Below are 23,586 nucleotides of genomic sequence, written 5' to 3' on the forward strand. Positions count from 1 at the left end.
TCATGTTTAGGTTATTGGGGGGCCAAGACCCCAATCCCATAGCATTACATCCGCCCCTGGGCGGTGGAGTCTTAATATTTTAAAACTCATACTCCATGAACTAATATATATATATATATATATATGAGCTTGTTCAAATACTAACCAAAATTATTGTGCAAACTATGTTAACCCGATCTTGATCGTTCATTTTCTCATCAAACGGTCCTTAAATGAGACTATAAAAATAATCATTTAATTAATATATTAATTGAGATGCCTATGAACAACGGTTCAAAGGGTACTTTTGTAGAAACATCGCATGAACACGGTGAACATTTATATGAACACGGTGAATGTTCATGAACATTACATGGATATGAACACCATGAACACCGTGAATATCGGAATTACCTCATGATGAATTAGAGGGATTTTAAAAGATTTGTAACTCCCAAATAATTATTAGGGAGTTACATAAAGGTCAAATTACAAAATGACCCTTGTATTCAATTTATAAGTTACATTTGAACATAAAGTAAAGAAAGAATGTGATTGGTTGATGTTGGTTAGTAGAGTTAACACAAAAAATGAGTTAGTATTTGAACCACCCTATATATATATATATATATATATATATATAGGGGAGCGATCAAATGCAAACCACTCAATTTGTACAAACCGTGCAAACCTCATTCAACCAATCTTAATTTTTCATTTTGTTTATTTTTTTGTAATTATGAGAGGTTGATTAATCATTTTTATTGTGGAGGATGTAAATCATAGATATTATCATCTTCATTATTTTAATTTTTAGAGAAATACATGAAACAGTTTCATTAATTTTAGAGAAATACATGAAACAGTTTAATTAAGTATTATATGAAACAATTTCACAATCATATATGAAACAACTTGATCAAAAAAAGTATTATATGAAACAATTTCACAAGATTAAACAATTTCATGAAAAAATTTCATAAGATTAAACAATGAAATCGACGGATGAAGGTGGTTTGCACGGTTTAGACAAATGAGGACGGTTTTTATTTGATCACTCCTCTATATATATATATATATATATATATATATCCTAGGCTGTGGAATTTATAAACAAAAATAGGTAATCACATAAACATTAAAAATTCTTTACTTACCAAAATCTTTCAAAACGACCTTAAATTAATATAACCGAAAACCCGATTATCACATTATCCACCCCTCAAAAGAATTCCGTCTCGGAATTCAGTCAGTCAAATAACCACAAATATTCAGATTTCCTTTCAGATCCCAAATCCCAGGTAGCTTCTAGACCCTTATGAAAATGCTATTGAACTTTCACAAGACTGATTTTCTTTGTTCCTTAAAACTTTTGTTTTCTGGTCAGTGATGGCTTCAGGAGTTTCCACAAAGTTTAATTTATTATCCACTTTCACCTCAGGTAATGGTATTGCCAAGTTCGGATCGACTAAACATTTCCGCAAGTTAGAAACATGAAAAAAGTTATGAATTGAACTGAGTTTCTCTCGCAATTCTAACTGATACGTAACCAAAACGAGCCACGTACAAATTATGAACGATCCAATATACCTTGGACTGAGTTTACCTCTTTTTCCAAATCGAACAACACCCTTCCATGGAGAAAATTTTAACATAATGAAATCTCCCACCAAAATTCAGTCGATTTACGACGCTTATATGCATAACTCTTCTGTTGGTCCTAGGCTGTTTTAATACGTTCACGTATCTGTTCAATCTTTTCGGAAGTTATCTACACAATTTCTGGACCAATTAACTACCTTTTCCCCATTTCATTCCAACATAACGACGTTCTGCATTTTCAGCCATACAAAATCTCATAGGGTGCCACTTAGATGTTGGAGTGATAACTGTTATTGCAAGCAAATTCAATTAGAGGCAGATGATTCTCCCAAGATCTCTCGAAGTCAATAATACAAGCCCTTAACATATCTTCATGAGTCTGAATTTTCCTTTCACTCTGCCCATAGGTTTGAGGATGATATGCCGTTCTTAATCTGATTTGAGATCTCATGGCTCTTTGGAAACTTTCCCAAAACTTTGAGGTAAATCTATTGTCCCTATCTGAGATGATTGATAATGGAACACCGTGACGAGTCACAATTTCTTCAATATAAATCTTTGCCAACCTTTCTAAAGGATAATTCTCTTTAATCGGTAGAAAGTGCGCAAATTTAGATAAATGGTCTAAGATAACCCATACAGCCTCATATCTTTTTGGAGTTCGCGGTAATTTCATGACAAAATTTATTGTGATATGATCCTATTTCCACACAAAATTTCCAAAGACTGTAAATTCCCATATGGCCTTTGATGCTCGATTTTTACTTGCAGACACGTCAAACATTGTTCCACACATCTTGCGATTACCTTCTTCAATCCTGACCACTAATAAAATGGTTTTAAATCTATACATCTTATTATTATCTGGATGAATCAAATATCGTGATTTGTGACTTTCATCCAAAATTAGCTCCCGCATATTCCCGAAATGCAGTATCCAAATTTTGTTCTAAAAATGTAGGATTCCTTTGTCATTCTTTATCAAGGTTGATATCATTCTGCCAACTCTTTTTGCTTTGATGTTCTTTTCTTCGGTAGCTTCATTTTGACATCTTAAAATTTCAATGAAGGTGGGAAGTCAAATTTATTCTCAACGCAACTACTTTGGTTGTACCACTTTTTTTTCTGCTAAGAGCATCAGCTACCACATTGGCTTTTCCTGGATGGTAAAAAATTTCACAATCATAGGCATTCACGAATTCAATCCACCATCTTTGCCGCATATTCACTTCTTTCTGATTAAACAAATGTTGGAGGCTTTTAAGATTCGTAAAAATCTGACATTTAGTTCCCAACAAATAAAGCCTCCAGATTTTTAATGCAAATACCATGGCCTCAAGCTCCATATCATGTGTCAGATATTGTTTCTCGTGATCTTTTAACTGTCCAGACCCGTAAGAAATAAATTTTCCTTTTTGCATCAATACACAACCTAAACCTAGCTTTGAAGAATTACTGTACACAACAAAGTCTTAAAATCCATCTGGTAATGATAAGACTGGAGCATTGCATAGACGGTATTTCAATAATTGAAAAGCTTCATTATGATCTTTTTCCCATCCATACTTGACATTTTTCCTGGTTAACTTGGTTAAAGGTGCAACAATTTTTGAGAAATCTTGAATGAATTTCCAATAATATCCTGCTAAACCCAAGAAACTACGGATCTCGGTAGGGGTTCTTGGTACTTCCCATTTTTTAATTTCCATAATTTTTGCAGGATCTACTTTTACCCCGGCCTTAGAAACAACATGACCCAAAAATTGTACTTCCCTTAACCATAACTCACATTTGGACAACTTGGCAAATTATTTATCTTTCTTCAAAAGTTCGAGGATTAGACGAAGATATTTAGCATGCTCTTCTTTAGATTTTGAATATATAAGAATATCATCAATAAACACAATAATGAAATTATCAAGATATTTATTAAATACCCAGTTCATTAAATCCATAAATGTCGCTGGAGCATTGGTTAAACTGAAAGGCATAACCAAAAACTCATGATGTCTGTATCTGGTTCGTAAGGTTGTTTCGGCAATGTCCTCGTCTCTAACTTTGAGCTGGTGATAGCCTTACCGTAAATCAATTTTAGAAAAATAACTTGTCCCAACCAATTGGTCAAACTAGTCATCAATTCTTGGTAAAGGATATTTGTTCTTGATTGTCAGCTTATTCAATTCTAGTATCGATACACATTCTATAGACCCATCTTTCTTCTTAACAAACAAAACCGGAGCACCCTAAGGTGAAGTACTTGGTATAATGAAACCTTTATCAAGCAACTCTTTCAACTGCATCACCAATTCCTTCAACTCAAATGGTGCCAGACGATAAGGTGCCCTGGCTACTGGTGCTGCCATGGTGCCAAATCAATTCTGAATTCGATGGACCGATCCAATGGTAAACCAGTCAGATCTTCTGGAAATACTTCAGGATAATCACAAACTACAGGAATATATTGTGGTTACCAAAGCTAAAAATTTCCTCTTTCTTCTATATGCCTTTAAGATCAACTTGTGTTGGTTCAAGCACACTTTTAGTATAAGAGTAAGAGGTGTTTTTGAATTTAAGCCTTCTTGCTCTAGCTCCACTTTCAAGTTTTGTTCTTTTGAATGGTGATGGTTCATGCAGAGTAGGAAAATCAGGTTTTTGCTCTGCACCTAAACCAAAAACAGATTCAAGAGTTGGTTTCTTCTTCCAGGTTAGGTCTAGGTCAACATAACCTAGGCCTGTCTTATCTTGTTGATAATTGATCTTTCATACACCTATTGAGCATCTTGATATTTCTTGATCAAGAGCTCTTTTCTCTATAAGCTTTGGTGTAAATTTTTTTCCTTTTGAAAATAGTTTTCAAGAGCCAAAGAGTTCAGTTTATCACGCTCGTTCTCAACAATCTCCTTGTCTTTCTTTTGAATTGCTTTTTTAAGTTTAGAGCACTTTGTTTTGAAAACTGTCTCTGTGGAAAGTTTAGTTTTTAAAACTTTCTCCTTTTCCATATAAAGCTCCTCCTTTTCAACAGTCAGAAGCCCTGTCTCTCGTTTAAAGAAGTTCTTTTCATATTCGATCACTTTTCTCTTTTCCTTTTCTTTTAAGAGCTTCTGTTGGAGTTCGATAAAATCTTTTGTTAAGTTAGAAATGATTTGCTTTAATTCAGATTGGGCAGATCCAGAGGTAGAACATACCTGAGAGTTGGAGCCGGATCCAAACTCTTATGCATCATCATCAACAACCATCCTACAGAAATGTGCTTGGTCATCCTCATCAGAAGTTGAGTTAGAGAACTATTTTTCTTATGAGGATCCTATGGGTTCAGTTGTACTTGTACTTATTTTTGTAGTACAGTTCGTCCTTAACTAGAGGACCCTTGCACTCCTTTGAGAAATGGCCAGATTTTCCGCATCTGAAGCATCTGGTTCCTTGCTACTTCTTTTCTGGTTGCTCCTCCTCCTTCTTCATGACTTGAGGAGGGGGGGAGGTTCTTTGGCTCATACAATCTTTCCTTGAACCTCACATTCCTGTTGTCTTTTTCTCTCCTATCGAACACCCTTTTTCCAAACTTTTTATTAAATTCATTGGTAATAAGAGCCAAGGAGTGTGCAAATGAACTAATATCATCATCAGAGCTCGATGCTCTGTTCTCATCCTCACTCTCTATCACCAGAGCCTTCTTTCCCTTCCACCTATCTTCTCTAGTTCTCCTTTCTTTTGATGGTTGGGCAGAGCTAGTCTCTTTGGAGTCAGAGACTAGAGCCAAAGGTCCACCCAGAGAGACCTTATTCTTATGTACCTCCTTTTCTTGGGCATGTAGGGTTCCATACACATCATGCAACGTTCATTGCTCTAGATCTTGATTTTCATGGAGAGACATAGAGAGTTGTGCCCACTCTTCATTCAACCTTTTAAGGAATAGCATGTTGTTCTCTTCATGGGTCCTAACCACATCGCACTTTCTGCATTTGTTGATTAGGCATTGAACCTGTGATAAGTCTGGTCGAGATTCTCATCAGAAAGAGCCTGAAAGTTGTACTCATTCAAGCATTAAGCACAATAATTTTTTCTCATTTTTATCCCTCCTTCAAGTTGGTTTGCATGTTGATCCCATATATCATTTGCAGAATCACAGGCATCGAGAGACTGAAAGATTTCATTTGAAAGGGCCATGATTAAAAGCCTTTTGGCCTTTTGGTCAATTTCCACCCTGCATTTTTCCTCATCATCCTAGTCCTTTCTTTCTTTGGGAGCACGAATAGCAGGAACTTCAGTAGTGGTACCTGTACCAGGAACCCTAGGAATAATAGTCATTGGCACATATGGTCCATGGTTGATGGATTCATACAACTCAAGATCGAGACCTTCATAGAAATTGATCATCCTGATCCTCTACTAGGGATATACATTCCTAATGAGAGTTGGGGGTTTGGTAAGGGATCCAACACTATACATGGAATTCCAGCACTGTACAAAAATTATCCTAAGTTTAGAAAGTTTTATAAAGCGAACACCTCTTGAAAACTTCAAGTCTTCCCCCCCTGCTTTCTTTGAGAAAACTTTGGTGTCCCCGACAATGATAAGATCTCAAGCTCCCCCCAAGAAAATAGCTCTTACTCTTTAAGTTTCAATTAAAAGATAAGATCCAATAATTAAGCACCACCACAATTGCACAAAGTGCAGCCAAACTGCAGACGACTCAACGCAACCTTCAACCATAGCATCATCGCCAATCCGGTAGCTATAGATTCATCCAACTTTGGGATAGATAAATGTGCAAGCCTCGTAACATTCTAGTGCAACCAGTCTAATGACAAAGAATCTTTCAATGAACCACGAGTTGAATAGTCATTCATCGTAAGAGCTTGATCTTGGTAAACTCACAATGGGGTACACAAATACTTGAAATACCAGAACAAACACCTTTAGTATTGAAGAACCGGAGAGAAGAAACAGCAGATAAGCACATAGCTTCAAGAACAGCATGTCAAACCGGAAAAATAAGTCGATTTCCTTGAGACTTCAGAAACTGAATAATCAGAACTAGATCCAACATTCCCAGCCAGAAGGATGATTAAATGCATTCAAAATTCTCAGATCACAACCAAAGCATCAAAATGATGACTGTAGACTATCAAACCTCTAATTGATCAGGTTAGAAGCATGACTGAAGACACTCAAAAATCTGATTAAATTCAGAACCTCCAGAAACACTGATTGTATACCTTCAAGACCTCTGATTGATCATGTCAAAAGAATTGAGTGAAAACATTCAATGTTCTAGCCTCTTAAGGAAAACTCCAAAATAATAATTGCAAATCCTTAAACTCCAGCTAGTCCAATCAAATACTGAGACCAATCAATGAAGTTTTGAAAACATTTCAAATCTGGCTTTATTCTCCAAATCACAAATGGTTGAGCAAAGAAAGTCAAACATTGACTTAAAAGTCAATGTTGACCAATATGCTATATGATGCTTTTAAGGGCAAATACTAATAAAAAATGTCTCCTTAATCATTAAGCACAGGAGAAATAGGGCTAAGACATCCATTAAGCACACTATTAAGCTCAAGAATCAAAATACTTCAAAAGATGAATGATGAGCATGATACTGCTTACTCATCGCTCATGCCTTAGGCTTTCCTCTTATCACACATGCCATATCTGATGAACAAGGATAATGGACAGGTCTTTGGTGATAACAACATAAAAATCACCTTTATCGCTCACGCCTTGAGCGATGAGCATGGTCATCGCTTATCACTTAGGCGATGAAAACAGTTTTATCAAACAAAACGTCGAGCAAATTCATCATACTTCTCAATTTACTTTCAACTCGTTGTACAAGGTAGAAAAAACTCATTGCATGAAGTTTTGAACGATGAGGAGCTCTCTCTGGACAACACTTTATTGCACAAGGTAGTAAGGTCATCGCTCACCAAGACTTCATCATTTGGTATACTGAGGGATGAGGGCCTTCATCGGACACCTCTATAAGCGATTTCAACCTCAATGCACACGACTTGGATGATGATCATTACTCTTCGGACACGCCTTGAGTGATGAGAAATCTTTATGGCTCAAAACATTGTCAAAATGCAACCAAGTCCAAGATTATCACTCAACCTGTGTTATCCAAAAAGAATATATATTGTCTGATGAGAAGCACTTTATCGCACATACTTCAGATCATCAATAGGTGATGATGTTTACTTCATCGCTCAAGGCTGAACTTGAAGTTTTGAAGATGAATAGAGGAAGACTGAACTTGATGAACACGAACTTGGAGATAAGTACTAGAGGTTCAACTTCAATTTCGATGACAACAGCAGCTTCAACATCAGTTTCCTCATCAATTTCTTCAGGCAGGTATCTCCCCCCCTTTGTCATCAGCAATAGAAGAGGCGAGATCATTAAGACGCTGCAAGAGGTTTTCTGTGCAAATCTCGAGGTCTGAAAGGGCCCAGCTTGCAACAAGTTGAACTTGGCCACCCGGTCTAATGTTTGGCGATCAACTTCACATAATGAAGGTTTAGGGACCAGGGCCGAACGCTGGAGAAGCTCACCATGCCTGGCGAGCTGGACTTGCACTTTATCGACTTTATTGTTTAGAGTATTGATGGCCTCAGTGTTGGCGCACACCTCAGATTGCACCGTCTTCAACATTTCCTTCACCTCACATACCTCAACTTTGACAACATAAAAGTCGTGGGTGAGGTCTTCTTTCATGGGCATATCTTGGTGGACCTTGTCCATTTTTTCCAAGAGAGTGGCCACCGTAGGGAGGAGGAGCTTGATGTCCTCAGCCATGTCATAGACCTGGTGATAAAGCACTCACCACAAGACCTGAGATCGCTCCTCACGAGGTGCCTCAGACACTTGATGCCTATCTTCAAGAAGGCGCGTGTGAGACCACCAGTGTCAATCATTTGGATGGCAGTGAAGACTCCTCAGGTACTCCATATATACCATATCCTTCATTTCTTCTAACTCAGAGCTTGTTAATGCTCAAGTTTTCCCTTCTCTTTCAGGTTCTTCTGGATCGGAGCCAACAACCATGTAGACAGATGTCTATGACATGGCTGAGGACGTCAAGTTCCTCCTCCCTGCGGTGGCCATTCTCTTGGACAAAATGGACAAGGTCTACCAAGAGATGCCCATGAAAGAAGACCTCACCCACGACCTTTCTATTGTCAAAGTTGAGGTCTGTGAGGTGAAGGAAATGTTGAAGACAGTGCAATCTGAGGTGTGCACCAACACTGAGGCCATCAATGCTCTAAACAACAAGGCCGATAAAGTGCAAATCCAGCTCGCCAAGCATGGTGAGCTTCTCCAGCGTCCGGCCCTGGTCCCTGAACCTTCATTATGTGAAGTTGATCGCCAAACATTGGACCGGGTGGCCGAGTTCAACTTGTTGCAAGCTGGGGTCCTTTCAAACCTCGAGATTCGCACAGAAAACCTCTTGCAGCATCTTAATGATCTTGCCTCTTCAATTGCTGATGACAAAGGGGGGTGGAGACCTGCCTGAAGAAATTGCTGAGGAAACTGATGTTGAAGTTGCTGTTGTTGTCGAAATTGAAGCTGAACCTCTAGTACTTATCCCTCAATCTGAGGATGCCATCACTTCCAATGAAGCTAACATTGAGGATGATGATGATGTTGTAATAGCTCCAGCTATTAATGAAGACCTTCCCATCACCTCTGAATTAAATAATGGTGATGAGGAAAGTGGTGAGGAAGACAATGCTAATGAAGATCTTCCTATCCCTCACGTTGGACAGGACCTTGGTGATGATGATAATGATGAAGACGGTGACTACGACGATGATGATTTCACTATTCAGTATCACCCAAGACCGGCACCAGCTTAGAAGGGTGTCTCCCTAAGGAAATATACATCCCAAGGGGAGAGAATCCTAGCTTATCCCCCGGATCTTACTAATAAAGAAAGCGCCCCTCTAACCTAAGTGGGCCTACATGCGAAGCAACTGGTACCGGGGGGGAGGGCGCTCCTCAAAAGCCCACAGGAACGGAGTTGATGCTCCCACATCCATAACATAAGCACACCACCAGCAAAAATAAAGGTGTGGCTGAATAGGGTAACTTGGCTATAATCTTCATGTCAATCGACCCCACAAAGGTTTCTCAGAGCTCTAGGTTTTTCCCTTTCTCATCTGAAACTCAAGCCTCTCATCTTCTCAATTCTCCAACATTCCCCCTTGGTCCTCTAGATGAAAGGGTACCATCTATTCCAACATCTAGAGCCCTTAACAGCCAATGGATGACTTGGATGAGGAGTCAACTTGACCAAACCAGAGTAAAAATCCATCTTCGTACCTGTGGTTGTAGTTAGTATGACTTCCCCACAGATGTTGAATGCGAGGAAGCCCTGATGGCCGAGGAAGAGCTACACATACAACGACAACAGATGGAAGACAGCTTAAAGTTGGTCAAGTCTCTAGCGTCAAAACTCTGGTCAAAAGGAAGCTGGAGAAGAAAGACCCGGTCAAGGCTCAGGCTCGGCTGCGCTCCCAAGCTAAACGCAATCATCAGAGAGCGCTGACAATGAACGACCGTGATCAAAGATGGTACGAGGAAAGAATGAATCAAAGAATAAGTCCCCACAAGATTTCAAACGTCACAATCAGCGGAGGAATGAAGGTTAGTGGACTTCTCATCTCCATGGTCATCTTCAGAGACAACCAAGAAGTTGTCATCGAGTATCCTTCATATCTTGGGTAATACGGCTACGATGAATGGTTGGAGATTCGACAAGCTATTCAATGTTCAAAGTCCAAGCACAAGCAAATGATCGAAGACATTCTGAATAAACTTATCAAGAAGGTGTCAGAGTTCGTTTTTGTCCCTCCTATGCCTGAGAATTTGCCCACAATAAGAAGACTACTTTCAGATCCTGATGATGGACCTTCTCAAGGAATGAACATGAAACAAAGTTCTTCTTAGAGGAAATCCTGAAGGATCGAAAGAATCCATATACCTCAAAGTTGAACATGACACTGCCAACGAAGAGTCCTTACCTACCCAACACTGTGCATGTGAAGCCTGAGTATGGATTAATATTCGTTGACTATGACGGCAAATACAGCTTCCAACATGTATCTTAGTTCCACCTTTGTCCAATAGACCATCTTGAGTATCTCAAATCTTGGTTGGACAGTGACCTAGCTGGTGAGGTGATGAATCACAGGATCATAAAGGAAATACTACGACGAAAGAAGCTTGGAGAAGATGTGCCAGGGTATATCGACTTCAACGACTTAGAATAGTTATCTTTCTATCTTGTAATCTTGTTTTCCTTTCTTATCTTTCAGTGTATAATCTATATATAATAGGTCTACCAATCACTTATGTAACACTTGTAATTTTTCAATGATTAATACAAAGTATTCTTTAGTGTCACTAAAAAAGATCCCTGAAAAGAGTAATATGGACAACTATCTATGAGTTCCAGTTCTCTTTCATTCACTAACAACTTTCATTCAGTGAATATGCTTTCAGTTTCAATTATCATATTTATGTTTCTTTTTCTTGAACTTGTAATCCCTTACAAACCTAAGTAAATTTACATAAGTAAATTGTATAACTAAAAAATATCCCAAAATAGTTAAAAGGGACACGTCTTTATTTGTACCTTTTCCTTACTATTATAACTTAGGCAATATTCTTTATGTTGCTTTGTCATCATCAAATAGGTGGAGATTGTTGATCCTCTCTCTCATTAATTTGATGATGATCTCTTTTACCAATCGAAGTATAGTATTTCCGTTATTCGGTTTCAGCGATCATCACTGAGTTTGTTCAGTGATCACTAAACATGTATTGTAACTCGTTCAGAAAACGTTATACTTCAATAAGACAAAACTCACACCATAGATCCTTCAGCAATGTCGAAGACAGAAGCTGAAGATTACAGACCGACAAGTTCGTGATCTGAAGCGATATTCAGTTATTACAAGCTCGTCCACATATGTGTAAAGTCTGCGCAAGTTTCATCAAACACTGAAGAGACCTTTCAGCGTCATCTCAATATTCAACGATCAATGAAACTTACCAAGCACGATTGTTTTTGTCTTGTCCTCCTCACACAAAGGATAAGCCCATACCTTTTCTAGAGTATAGTACAGTACGGAGCCACTCTGTTGACTCTATAGTACTTACCAGCTTTATGAAAAGAGGACTGCTCATATACAGCCAAAAGGACTGTTTACTATAGCAAATGACAAGCTTTCCTCTAAAAGCTTGACATGTGCTTTGTAACTTCTAAATTGCATTAAATACAATGTGTACAAATAACTGAATGATCTCCTCTCAATTGTCAACCTTCCTCTCTAAGAACTTACCCAAGAAGTTACTTATCTTACTACTCTTTGTCTAAGAGAAAGAACCACTTTGAACAAGTGAAGAATACTTTTATTCTTATCTTTATTTCTTGTAGCAAATCTTTTCTCTTTGCTATTTGTAATTGTGTGTATCTTAGATTGTTTGGATAAGTTCTTTACCTTATCTCTTCCGCAAACAATCTGTAAAACTTGTATTGATTTTCTTTATCAATATATAATTTTTAAAAATGAAAGTTTCTGTGTTTGTATTTATTCTCCTAATCCCCTTCTACAAAATGATTGCCTATAACTCTTGTAGATCCACTGGGACCAACATAAAAATATTTTTTTCATTTTAAAAATACCATTACCCGCAACATTCTATTGGGAATCTTGATTGGGCCGTGGTTGAAAAATTGTACGATATTTTAGGCGATTTTAAACATGTCACAACACTTTTGCCCGATATTTATTATCCAACAAATCTTTTACTTTTAAATCAATTATATATTTTGGCAAGTAAGATTGCACAATATCAAGAACATCACGATAGAGGAAGATTGATGAGTTCAATGAAAAAGAAATTGTTAAAATATTTTATGAACATCCATTTGCTTTTCTTTGTGCTGCGACGTTAAACCTGTATTTAAATGTTATCGGTGTTGAAGTTTTAATTACACAAATATGTGTGGCCTTTGGTTTAGATACAACTACGAATAATTCTTTTTCAACGGAACAAAGACGTTTGTTTAATCGTAATTTTCAAGATTTATTTGATCATTATAAACATTTTTATGGGGGAGGAAACCAACAACAAAACTCTTCAAGTCGTAGATTTACGAGTTCTAGTTCTTCTAGTGGTCATGGCTAAAGTCGGAAAAAGTTGATGACTAATTTAATGAACGAGGTTTTAAATGAATCAAGTAAATAGATTTCATAACAATTTGGGTGAACTAAATATGTATGTGCATGCTAACATTGTGGTTGCATGCCCCACAAATGATGTCAAAGATTTAAAAAAAATTGATCTATTAAATTTTTGGAAACAAAAGCAACTTCAATTCCCGGTTTTGGCATGCATAACACGTGATATACTAACAATCTAAGCTAGTACCATAGCTTTGTAGTCTGCTTTTTCTCTTAGTGGCATGATCATTTCGATACGTAGGACAAAACTAAGCCCGGAGTCTGTAGAGTGTTGCATCTATTTGAGGAATCACTTGGATAGCGTTGATAAAATTCAACACACGACATCGTTAGATATAGAGATTGAAGCGGTGGAAGAAAATTTGGAAGAAAATGAAATCACCATGGAACTAAGCACGCCGCCAACTATCGATACTAGCGACACTTACTCACATTATGACGATAATGAAGAATTCGACATTGATGACATTGACGACCTTGATGACCAAGAGGCTATTAGAAGAATTCAAGAGATCGGAACTCTTCAAATCAATCCGACATGGGATATTGATAATAAATAAGTGTATTTTCAAATAATTGAATATTTGAATGCAATTTTAATTATAATAAACGCATTTTAAAGTGTATTTGAGTGATCCAACTACAAATTTTATAATGTATTAAAAAAAATCTATCATTAAAAAAATAAAAAAAATAATCATTTTTTTGGATTGGGACCAGGATCAGGATCAGTTACTCATAACCGGTTACAAAGCACCTTAACCGGGCCTAAGTATATTCGCAGGTTCGGGGTCAGTTATGGCCGACACTGTTGCGGCCCGAGACCGGCTTCGTCCCGGCCCAAGACTGGATTTTGGTCATCTCTAATCCAGTGTGGGGCTTACGAAAATAGATATGTGGTTTACTTTCGTGTTCTGTCAATGAAAAAATCACGTCTACCCTATCATCACTTAATGTATTTGACTTTAATAACTTTTGAGAAATGGGTATCTCGTTGCTAAGAAGTTAATAGCATGCTATAGCGGTGCAATACCATCGCTATTGTGGTGAAATCTTGATCAGCAGTCCTGGACTAAATAGTGGTCCATAAATTGCGGTGTAATATGGTGGTAACGCAAATAACGGTCGCTATTACAGCTAATGATCGTAATTTTGATCCCAAATAGCGGTCGCAATTAGTGATTTTTCTTTTGGGTTGTTTTGGACACTTTTTTAATTTAAAATTTAAACAATTCTATTTAGGCTTTTATTGTATCATTTGTGTGAGGTATTGGGAGTCAGATTTAGGTTTGCAAACAAAAAAAACCAACTAAATCAATAAAAATAACAAGTAGGTCAAACTTTTTTACCAATTCCAAGTCCAAAGTTCTGCTCATAGATTCCAAGTCCAACATGCTTCAATAGCTCGAATTTTCTTATCGATTAAACCATTTGATTCCACAGTCACATGGATTTTCTCAGACTCCTGTTCAAGTCCACACTCCACAACTCGTGTTTGATTAATGCTCGAGTCCACATCTCCTGCCCGATTCCTGCTGGATTTCACAACTTGACAGCTCTGTTCGATTGTGCTCAACCATTCCTACTCCTATATTCGATGGTTGTAGTAACTCCAACATGTAATTTATTTCTAGAATGATTTGGTTCAATGTAGTAGTCCAACTAAGCCAACCATAAATTCTTCTAATTTATATTCAAATGGAATCTTTCAACTAAAGCAATGAGATGCTTAGATGGCGAAAGTCCAGTAGCCGAAAGCATCACTAGCTTACGTTCTGACCCGAGTAATCAAATCCGACAACGGGTTTTCCAACAAGCCTTACAAGGAGCTCTAGGAACTCTGAATAGTTGTTTAAACAACGAGTTACATTTATGTACCATTAGTGCTAATATTGGCATATTGGGGGCGATGAAAGAAATAACGGATTAGTCCGTGTACTTTAGGCATTATTTTTTTTATTTTGTTTTTCAAAAAGGAATTAAGAAATTCTCATGGTAACCATTAAAGCCGACGAAATTAGTATTATTATCCGTGAACGTATTGAGCAATATAATAGAGAAGTAAAGATTGTAAATACCGGTACCGTACTTCAAGTAGGTGATGACATTGCTCGTATTCATGGTCTTGATGAAGTAATAGCAGGTGAATTAGTAGAATTTGAAGAGGGTACAATACGCATTGCCCTTAATTTGGAATCGTGATGATTTTTAGGAGGTTGCAATTTATTAAACCTTTTACTCTCATTTGTATTTAGGACGCGTTATCCTGCATGGGTGTTACAATCTTCCTTCATACGTGACTTCTCTTTAATAGAATCAAATACATATGAATTTACCTCCTCAGTTTCTCGGTTTCATTTTTTGCCACTGCCTCTGTTAAATCGAACATGCCCTCCTACATCATTTCAGAGCTTCATCGTGACTATCGAGCTTCCGGCGTAGTTCATCTGATCTCTCCTACGCAAGAGAAGGACACAACTCTCATAATTATCACTTTGATTTTACCATTCAATTCACACAGGCAAGCCATTCCCTAAATTCCCCAACGGAAAGAAGGCAACTCCAACGGATGTTATGACCCAATACCAACTACACAGATGGCAATAAGTGGTGAGTGGTCCTCCTTACAGATAAAAAACAAATTATTGAAATAGCTAATAGTATGAAAATGGTGTGGTATCATTTCAAATATGAAAATTCTCAGACTATTTTTTACAGTTATGAGTGTACAGACCAATTTATGTGTAATAATGCATCTCGAATGATCTGATAAAGCCCTAAAGTTAACGACTAGGGCACCCGATGACCTAGAGACTCGAACTGATAATCAATAGGGAGCAAATTTAAGGTTTAACGAGCTAAGCTACACCCCTAAGCGTTAGGAAATTATATTTCCTTTGAAGAACATATGAGAACAACCACCAAATCAAATGGTGGAACTTGTGGGTTTTCATTTGGTAATGAGTTTCGACCAGAAAACATACACAAAACTAATTGTTGTTGATTTTATTGTTTTCATTTTCTTTGTCATTCTTGATAATATCTTGGTTCTTATGGCAAAAATCTACCCCACGTCTCAGATTTGCAAACATTTCCTTACAAATTTATCCATATCCTACTTATATTCTAGAGTAAACTTTGATTTTGGTCCTTAAGGTTTAGTGGAAGTATGAAAGCGGGACTTGAACTTTGATAAGTCTAGAAATTATCCTTGTAGTTTTCATTTTTCTCTGAAAGTGGTCCATAATCTTAACTCTGTTAATTTTCTCTGTTAAAGTGAAAGGCATTTTGGTCTTTTTATCAAATTCTTTAATTTTCTCTTTAAAAAATAACATAAAATTTTATTTTATGTTTTCATTTAAAAAATAACAAATATTAGACTGAGAAAGAAATTTTATAATAAAATAAAACATTATGTTACTTTTTAGAAGAAAATTAAAGATCTTAATGAAAAGACTAAAATGCCCTTGCTCTAACGAATAAAATAAACAAAGTCAACGACCAAGTTCCACTTTTAGGATAAAATGAAAACCACAAGGATTCTTTCTAGACCTACCAAAATTCAAGTTCAAGTCCCCCTTTTAGACTTTTCACTAAACTTCAAGGACCAAAATTGAAGTTTACTCTATCTATACTATATTATAAAACATTTGACAAAACTCTTAAAAGCTATATTTTATGCACAAAGTACAGTTTGTTGATGCATATTACTTAAAATTTAAGATTACAAGTAATTTGTGAATAAGTACAACTTATTAAAGCTCCATATTTGAATTCATGTAACTAATTGCAGATAAACATAATCAAATATTGAATAAACATCTCATTTTAAATATAAAAAATCTAAAATATAATTAAGATAATCATTGATTTCTAACAGAATACTTAGTTATTATTTTTATAACCTAAATTAAAATTTTTTGTTACTAAACCTAAATTAAATTATAATTAAAAAAATGAATTAAGAAAATTACACCAAAAGATAAAAATTATTAAAAAAGTTAATTTGATACTGATATCGATATATATTTTTTTCAAGATTTTATGATATTTTCAAATTTATATTTTATTCAAAAATAAAATAAAAACATTATCGTTTTCTCAAAACCACATACAACCGTATTATATTGACATAAAAAAGAAATAAAACGAAACACTGAAATCAATATGTATATCGATACATTGCACGAGTACCCTTCTAGTATTTTAATAAAACACATCAGTTACATCATTTATGTCGAATTATTATTGTTCTCATCTTCTTATCCACGCAAGTTAGTGCCGGAGTTGGACGAACAGATGTAATTCATATGATTATGAAAATCTAAACATGTGATTCATCCACAAATCTTTTTGACTATGTAATTAAAAAACATGTGTGAAGATACAGATACCCTCATCGCAATAGTAGATATAAAAAACAATATGGTATCCTTATGGCTGGCTGTAATCACGAACTGTACATACCGAATATAGCTTGCCTGATCACAGTATAGATTGTAACTGCTTCAAATTCGGATCCAAGTTTTCCGCTGCAAAATCTTCTTCTGGAGCGTTGTATGCATCAGCTATAGCCTTGCACTTTTCCAGTACATCGGTGGGGACTGTCTGAAGTAGGCTGTATGACAGAAGAGCGATTTGCATATTTGTTTCCAAAAAAAGGAAAATATTTCCACTGTCCTGAAATCAGTGTCCATATTTCTATTTCTAGTTTGTCTCAAAATAAGGGACTGTTTACCAGCACAAAATGGGGGTAAAAGTCACCGCCCTTACTTATCGGGTAAAATTCTTGGTCACCAAAATAACATAGTATTAATGTCCCTTACCCAATAAGCGCTAACAAAGTAAGAGTCACCACTCTCACTTACGTTACAAGGTAAGATACCTGATCACCAAAATAGCATAGTATAAATGTCCCTTACCCGAAAAGTGCTAACCAAGCAAGAGTCAGCACCCTCACCAGGTAGGATTGTTGGCACAGTAAAATTGTTGGTAAAGACCATCTCTTACCCAGTAAGAGGCTGTAAACAAACCCCTAAGTGTCCACATTTAAAGTTGTCATTTGGTTGATTAAAAAGTGTAACGATTACAAATATTTAAAATTGTGTTCCTTTTTCACTGTCGACATTTATGTTGGGAGGGACAGAGTAACTGATGTTGCATAATCTGTAAGTCCATATATTTCAAAACCATACCTGTTTAATGCATTAACAGCTACACCAATATTTGATTTCATTGATTTAACTGAAGCTCCAGGCTGATTTCTTGATGCATGTAGTAACAGTGAATCAAGTTCTTCCAAGGCTCTTCAAGGCAGACATCCGTTAGCGTTGTTAGAGTTCTCATGGTACAGGTGAACCATAAATGACTATACTTTAAGGAGAAAGTGGTACCTGAGACATTGATCGACATCATTGGAAGCAGTTTTATCATTGCCAACTTCGTTTGCATACTGTGCTACCTGTTCATCCATTTCATACAAACAAAAAACACATATATAAACACACAGTCATTCTCATTCACATAAAGTAGTGTGGTGGTTAGTGTTGTTGGTTGGTTAGAATTAGTGTGTTGGTATATATTTAGCTTGTACGTTTATTTCCTATTATCAATTGCACTCACTTCCTCTCCCATAATAGAAACATGTCCATTGAAGTTTGAGGGGTCTCTAATTTTACTTGCAATATGTGAATAAAATTTGTAGAGATCTTCATATTTTTTGGTTCTTAGTTCATCCATAACTAAGGGTCAAGAATTCAAACCAAGGTTCTTAAGCTTATTCAATTTAAGGGGCAAGGTTGCTCGTTGGATTGTTATCAAGTCACTACATTATTATTTTTCCGTGTTTGTTCGATGAAATCTCGTGGTTCTAAACTTCATAGCTTACGGGTCATCATGGATTCACATCATTTGGTATAAGAGCTCAAGGTAAAATCTTGATTTATTCTTTTCATCATAATCTCTCTCATCTACTCTTCTATTTTTCCTCTTTTGGTTTGTCTGTTTGATGTTACAAAGAATTCAAACTTTTGGAATTTAAAAAGTTCAGTTTTGGGATTAGTGAAGTTCTAAAATAAGTTTTGTTGGCAATAAAAAAGAGCCACTGTTATTGGTTGCATATCTTATTATTATAAGCGTTCTTTTTTTTATTCTTGAGAACTTGGGTATCAAGAATCACATATTGGTAATGGTTTTTGTCACAAGTTGGCAAGGTTCTTACTGGTGACTATTGAACTCTCAAGTAATCATCTTCTCAGTTAATTGTCTTTTTTTTAGTTTCTTTGCATCAAACTCCAAGTATTTAATAGTGGGTCTATTCACAAGGTGACGAGGTTCCTATTATTGGGTTTTGATCACTTTGAGAAATTCAAATTTTTATTTGTTTGGTTATTCATTTGTGTTACTTTGTTCTTTAAAAGAAAGAAAAAATAAGAAAAATAGCCGAACAAAAAAAAGCTTTCGGCCAAAAAAAAGTAAAAAGTGTGGAATACAAAGAAAAATCTTTTTGCATTTATTGCAGATAAAGATTCAGGATGCATCTTTTTGAAGAGGGAGGGAATGATATGATCGATGAAGACGTGTAGAAGTGATTTTGGAAAAAGAGAATTTCAAGTGAAGCAACATATTATTTTAATTGCAACAATGGACTCAATTTCAAGCTGCAAGTTGATGAATATTCTTGCTTCCTTGTCTTCCTTCCGAAATTTACTTAAAATTAGGTATATTTTGCAAGATATAGAAAAAACATTCCATATTATAGTTTCCTTCAATGCTTAGAGTTGTTTCCTTTCATTTGTATTCAAGTTTCCATCGTTAAATGTTTCCTTTTGTATGGGAAAGCCCTAGTTTAGGAGTCCTATATACTATGGACGAATTTTGATATCATTAAGAATTTCATTCTTGAATTTATTTGTGAGCTACTCTCTCTTGTGGAGTTTTAGTGTTGATAGAACATATCAAACTTGTAACAAAGTTTGTGAAGTTCTTCATATTCTCTGGTTCTTAGTTCTTCCATAACTAAGGGTCAAGAATTCATACCAAGGTTCTTAAGCTTATTCAACAGTCTAAGGGTCAAGGTTGCTCGTTGGATTGTTATCAAGCCATTAGGTTGTTATTTTTCCGTGGTTGTTTGATTGAAATCTCGTGGTTCTAAGATTCATAGCTTACAGGTCATCATGGATTCACATGAGAAAGGAAGCTAGAGGAGATGGTAATAGATCTGCAAGAGTTCAACGTGAATATATTGAAACTAAAATGTTTTTACTCTAGATTGGACACCCTCAGCCACAATAACCTCCCCTCTCTAATTTGAAATTTTGAAGCTGAATTTAGGGCTATGGAACTAGTAGCAAATTGCTCAGAGTAATTGACCCTAATGATTGATATTGTTCATGATTCAATACAACAGGATCACCAGGGGTGGAGTGGAACTTAGTGGTTCATTTGGTTTGGTTTTAGAAATGGACATATCTATAAAACAAGTGAAACTAGCTTTTCAAGATTTATCTTATATGCCTTTCTCTATTTCGCACACTTTTCACAAACAGGGGAGGTCTTCACGTAAACATGAGCTCTACTTTTTGGGGTCAAGATCAGGTCTGCATACATCATACCGCCGACCCTACCTCGGGGTGGGGTATAAGCAGTTCTCAGAAGAGAAGTTGAAAATGGAGTCTTTTGCTTGGAGTACTTATCTTGTAAGCAAATCATCCAAGTTGTGCATGAGTGTCATCTGAGCACCAATTTGAACAGAAAGGTTATGCTCATATCATATCTTTTGTGGTATGAAATCATATCTCCAATCGTTTTCTAATTGTAGCTCCTTGATTATGTACATATAAATTGTATCTCTTAGGTTCAAAAATATTTTTGAACCATAAACTTTATTTGTCGAACTTACTGTATCCTTAAGTATATATAATTTAATCAGTAGCCAATACCCATCAAGGGTTTTTCCTCTATGAATTCTGTGTTGTCAGGACAAAGTGATCAATCTAATCCTTAAGGGTAAGTCTGTGTTGAAACACACACATTAAGAACAAGCATATGTTAATTCATTTGCTATTGTATCCTTTCATGTCCTTTAGAACTAGAAGGCCAAATGAATAGGAAAATTCATAAAGGCGTAGACTTACTGCTCGAATGTTCATGCGTAATGATGATGCTGGGCCAGCACGTAACAGACTCCGACATGCAGCATACTGAGGCTGGTCAGCTTCCAGTGTTTTACCTATCAAGTATCCAAAAAGAAGGCTTCATATATAAAACACTCAACTCAAAATCAACATTATCCAAAATCATGCTAACATTTAACATTTACATGGGAAATTAAACTAAGAAGATAAGTAGTTATTGGTCAACATTATCTTAACATAGCATAGGTGCATGAAAGACTACTGTCACGTGACATGTATAAGTGAATCACTTGAATAATAGAAATTGATGTACTTTTTTTAAATTTATGTTATTGTGAAAAGTAATTTAGTATGTGACCTGATGGTCAATCCTGATAGAGTTTGTACACCCAAACAACAGAAAGCAACAGAATTTTGGTTTGTGTATTTATTATTCAATTCAAACATGACAATTAAATACATCATATGATGTTAGATTCAAAATAATTCGTACACCAGACGACCAAAAAAAAAGGAAAAGGACAAAACAAGTTCTTTAACAGGAAATATAAGGAGTATATAGGATTGCTCAAAACAATTTCTTCCTCCGGATCATGAAAATCACAACAATTGAACCTACGTATTTTAAGCATCTGATTGTATATCAATTGTCGAAATACGCTTCCAGAGTGACAAAAAAGGGAAATATCATGGACTAGGATCAACACCCATAATAGTTTGTATTGAGGAGAATGGAAAATGGGTAACTGTAGCATGCAAGGTTTCTGAAAAAAGAAATGTTGCAATTCATATGGAAAGACTAAAATGGAAAAAAAAATACACTTTAATGGGACAGAGGTAGTAATTGAATTTTACTATGAAAAACCAATATGGTGAATGGTCAGGACAATTCTGTATGGTCCATCAAAGTGTCAATATATTCTCTACTTGTAAGTGTAACCATGGATGAAATATCACTCAAGTACGAAAGTGGTGAAGGTAGAGGAACTAAGGTTACCCAATTCTGTAATCTGCATCTCTGTCAAGATAATAGCTGGTACATAAGCCTCCAATGGCTCAAGCTTTTTCCTAGTTGACACAATTCAGAAAAGGAAATGAATAATAACAAACACACCGACTCAATTTCAAACGGTATTTTCAAAATCCCCAAATATCATGCATTGCATAATTTGCATTAGCATTACATTTGGCTAGAGACCCCGAAATTAATTTCTTATTTTTGGGGGTTAGAACCCAAACACTTCGGATTGTATTGTACAACCACATGAAACACTTGATAAGTTTGCTTTTTAATGAGATGAATTTGAAGTTTGCAATAGCTCAAACATCAAACACTCATGATTGAGGGAGAAGGTGTTATGCCAACTATGTAAATTGCAATTCAATTCAGAATAATTACAACCATTAGTTCAATTAATTAAGCATTTCTCTTGTTCCAAAAAAACAAATAATTCACCATTGAGTTAAGGTATTTGACGAATGTTAAAATCATCGTCCAGAATTTACCTTTTCACATAATTATCAAATGGGCTGCCTGCCATTGCATCTGCGTCCAAATTCAAACTCAAAACCACTCAACTCAAAACATCAAGTCAACTTTAAGAAAATCTAAGAATACGGAACTGAAAATGTCAATTTTCAGAAGCCACCTGATGATCAACCTTTCTTATTTCAGATAATTTATCGTGCTACTTGATGGATCATAGACGATTAGGCGTATGTGCACTTCGGTGCGCAGGTTAAAAGCAGAAGACAAAAATAGAGCTTACCTCTAGAGATAGAGACACAATGGAAGAGGACGAGGGAGATCGAGACCAACCGCCTGCTTTCCCGCCTTTCATGGGGGAACAATGCGCACCTCAAACTAAAAGTCCTCGACTTTCTCTCCGATGTTAGCTGCGGCAGACTGTGACGTATAATCCTTGAGTTGAACTGGTTGGTGCTAAACGGGCCTGTAGTGGTGCTGGTGGTGGTGGTGGTGGTCGTCACCATCTCGTTCCCTCGTTTTTCGCCTGAGAGCTTCTCGAGAGGCTCTTATTCCTCCCCTATCTTCCTTAAAACATTTTTTCTATTTTAGAATATGAAAAACGGAAAACTCAAAAAAAATAAAAATAAAATAAAAAATAAGAAAAATAGACTTTAGTGTTTGGAAAAATTAAGGTATTGGATAATTTTTTGAAACAAATAAGTTTTTGGATATTATAAAACATGTTAAATAACTTTTTGGACAATTTTTTAAAACAAATAAGTTCTTAGACAATTTAAAAATGTTAAATAAATCATTAGACAATTTTTAAAACAAATAAGTCTTTAAACAATCCAAAAACTTCTTTGACTTTTCTAAAACTTGTTGGATACATTCTTATGACTTATACAACTAGTTAAAGTGATAAAATAATGAAAAAAAATCCGAAAAAAACCCCAATGAACATTCATATTTTGAACAATTAAGTCCTTAAATATTTTTTCAAACAAAAAATATTTATATCTATAAAATTAAACAAATATAACAAAAAAATACTTACATTACAAAAAATATAATTACATTTAAAAAAGATTTTTGATAAAATTTATTTTAATTAAAATTAAAATATATTATGTCAGTGATTTTT

The 23,586-nt window shown here is 35.8% G+C and overlaps 1 protein-coding gene across 1 annotated transcript; it reads right to left on the reverse strand.

Annotated features, from left to right (window-relative positions):
• Positions 1 to 17,128: 17,128 nt before the first annotated feature.
• LOC112517153 lies at positions 17,129 to 23,030 on the reverse strand. Its single transcript, XM_025124499.1, has 7 exons — positions 22,744 to 23,030; positions 22,481 to 22,520; positions 21,972 to 22,042; positions 20,975 to 21,069; positions 18,233 to 18,300; positions 18,035 to 18,145; positions 17,129 to 17,457 (listed from the first exon to the last, which is right to left on the reverse strand). The coding sequence occupies exons 1-7, from the start codon at positions 22,964 to 22,966 to the stop codon at positions 17,325 to 17,327; spliced, it is 741 nt and encodes a 246-aa protein (XP_024980267.1). The 5' UTR covers positions 22,967 to 23,030; the 3' UTR covers positions 17,129 to 17,324.
• Positions 23,031 to 23,586: the final 556 nt, after the last annotated feature.

Source organism: Cynara cardunculus, assembly GCF_001531365.2.
Source record: "Cynara cardunculus var. scolymus isolate 2C chromosome LG 8, CcrdV1, whole genome shotgun sequence".
NCBI lineage: Eukaryota > Viridiplantae > Streptophyta > Magnoliopsida > Asterales > Asteraceae > Cynara > Cynara cardunculus.

Bases quoted from the DNA above. Each gene is read 5' to 3' on its own strand.
- LOC112517153 (XM_025124499.1), bottom strand. From the start codon at position 22,966: ATGGTGACGACCACCACCACCACCACCAGCACCACTACAGGCCCGTTT. The intron at 22,521-22,743 runs GTAAGCTCTATT...ATTTGGACGCAG, and splicing joins TTGTGTCTCTATCTCTAGAG to ATGCAATGGCAGGCAGCCCA. The intron at 22,043-22,480 runs GTAAATTCTGGA...TGTGTCAACTAG, and splicing joins TTTGATAATTATGTGAAAAG to GAAAAAGCTTGAGCCATTGG.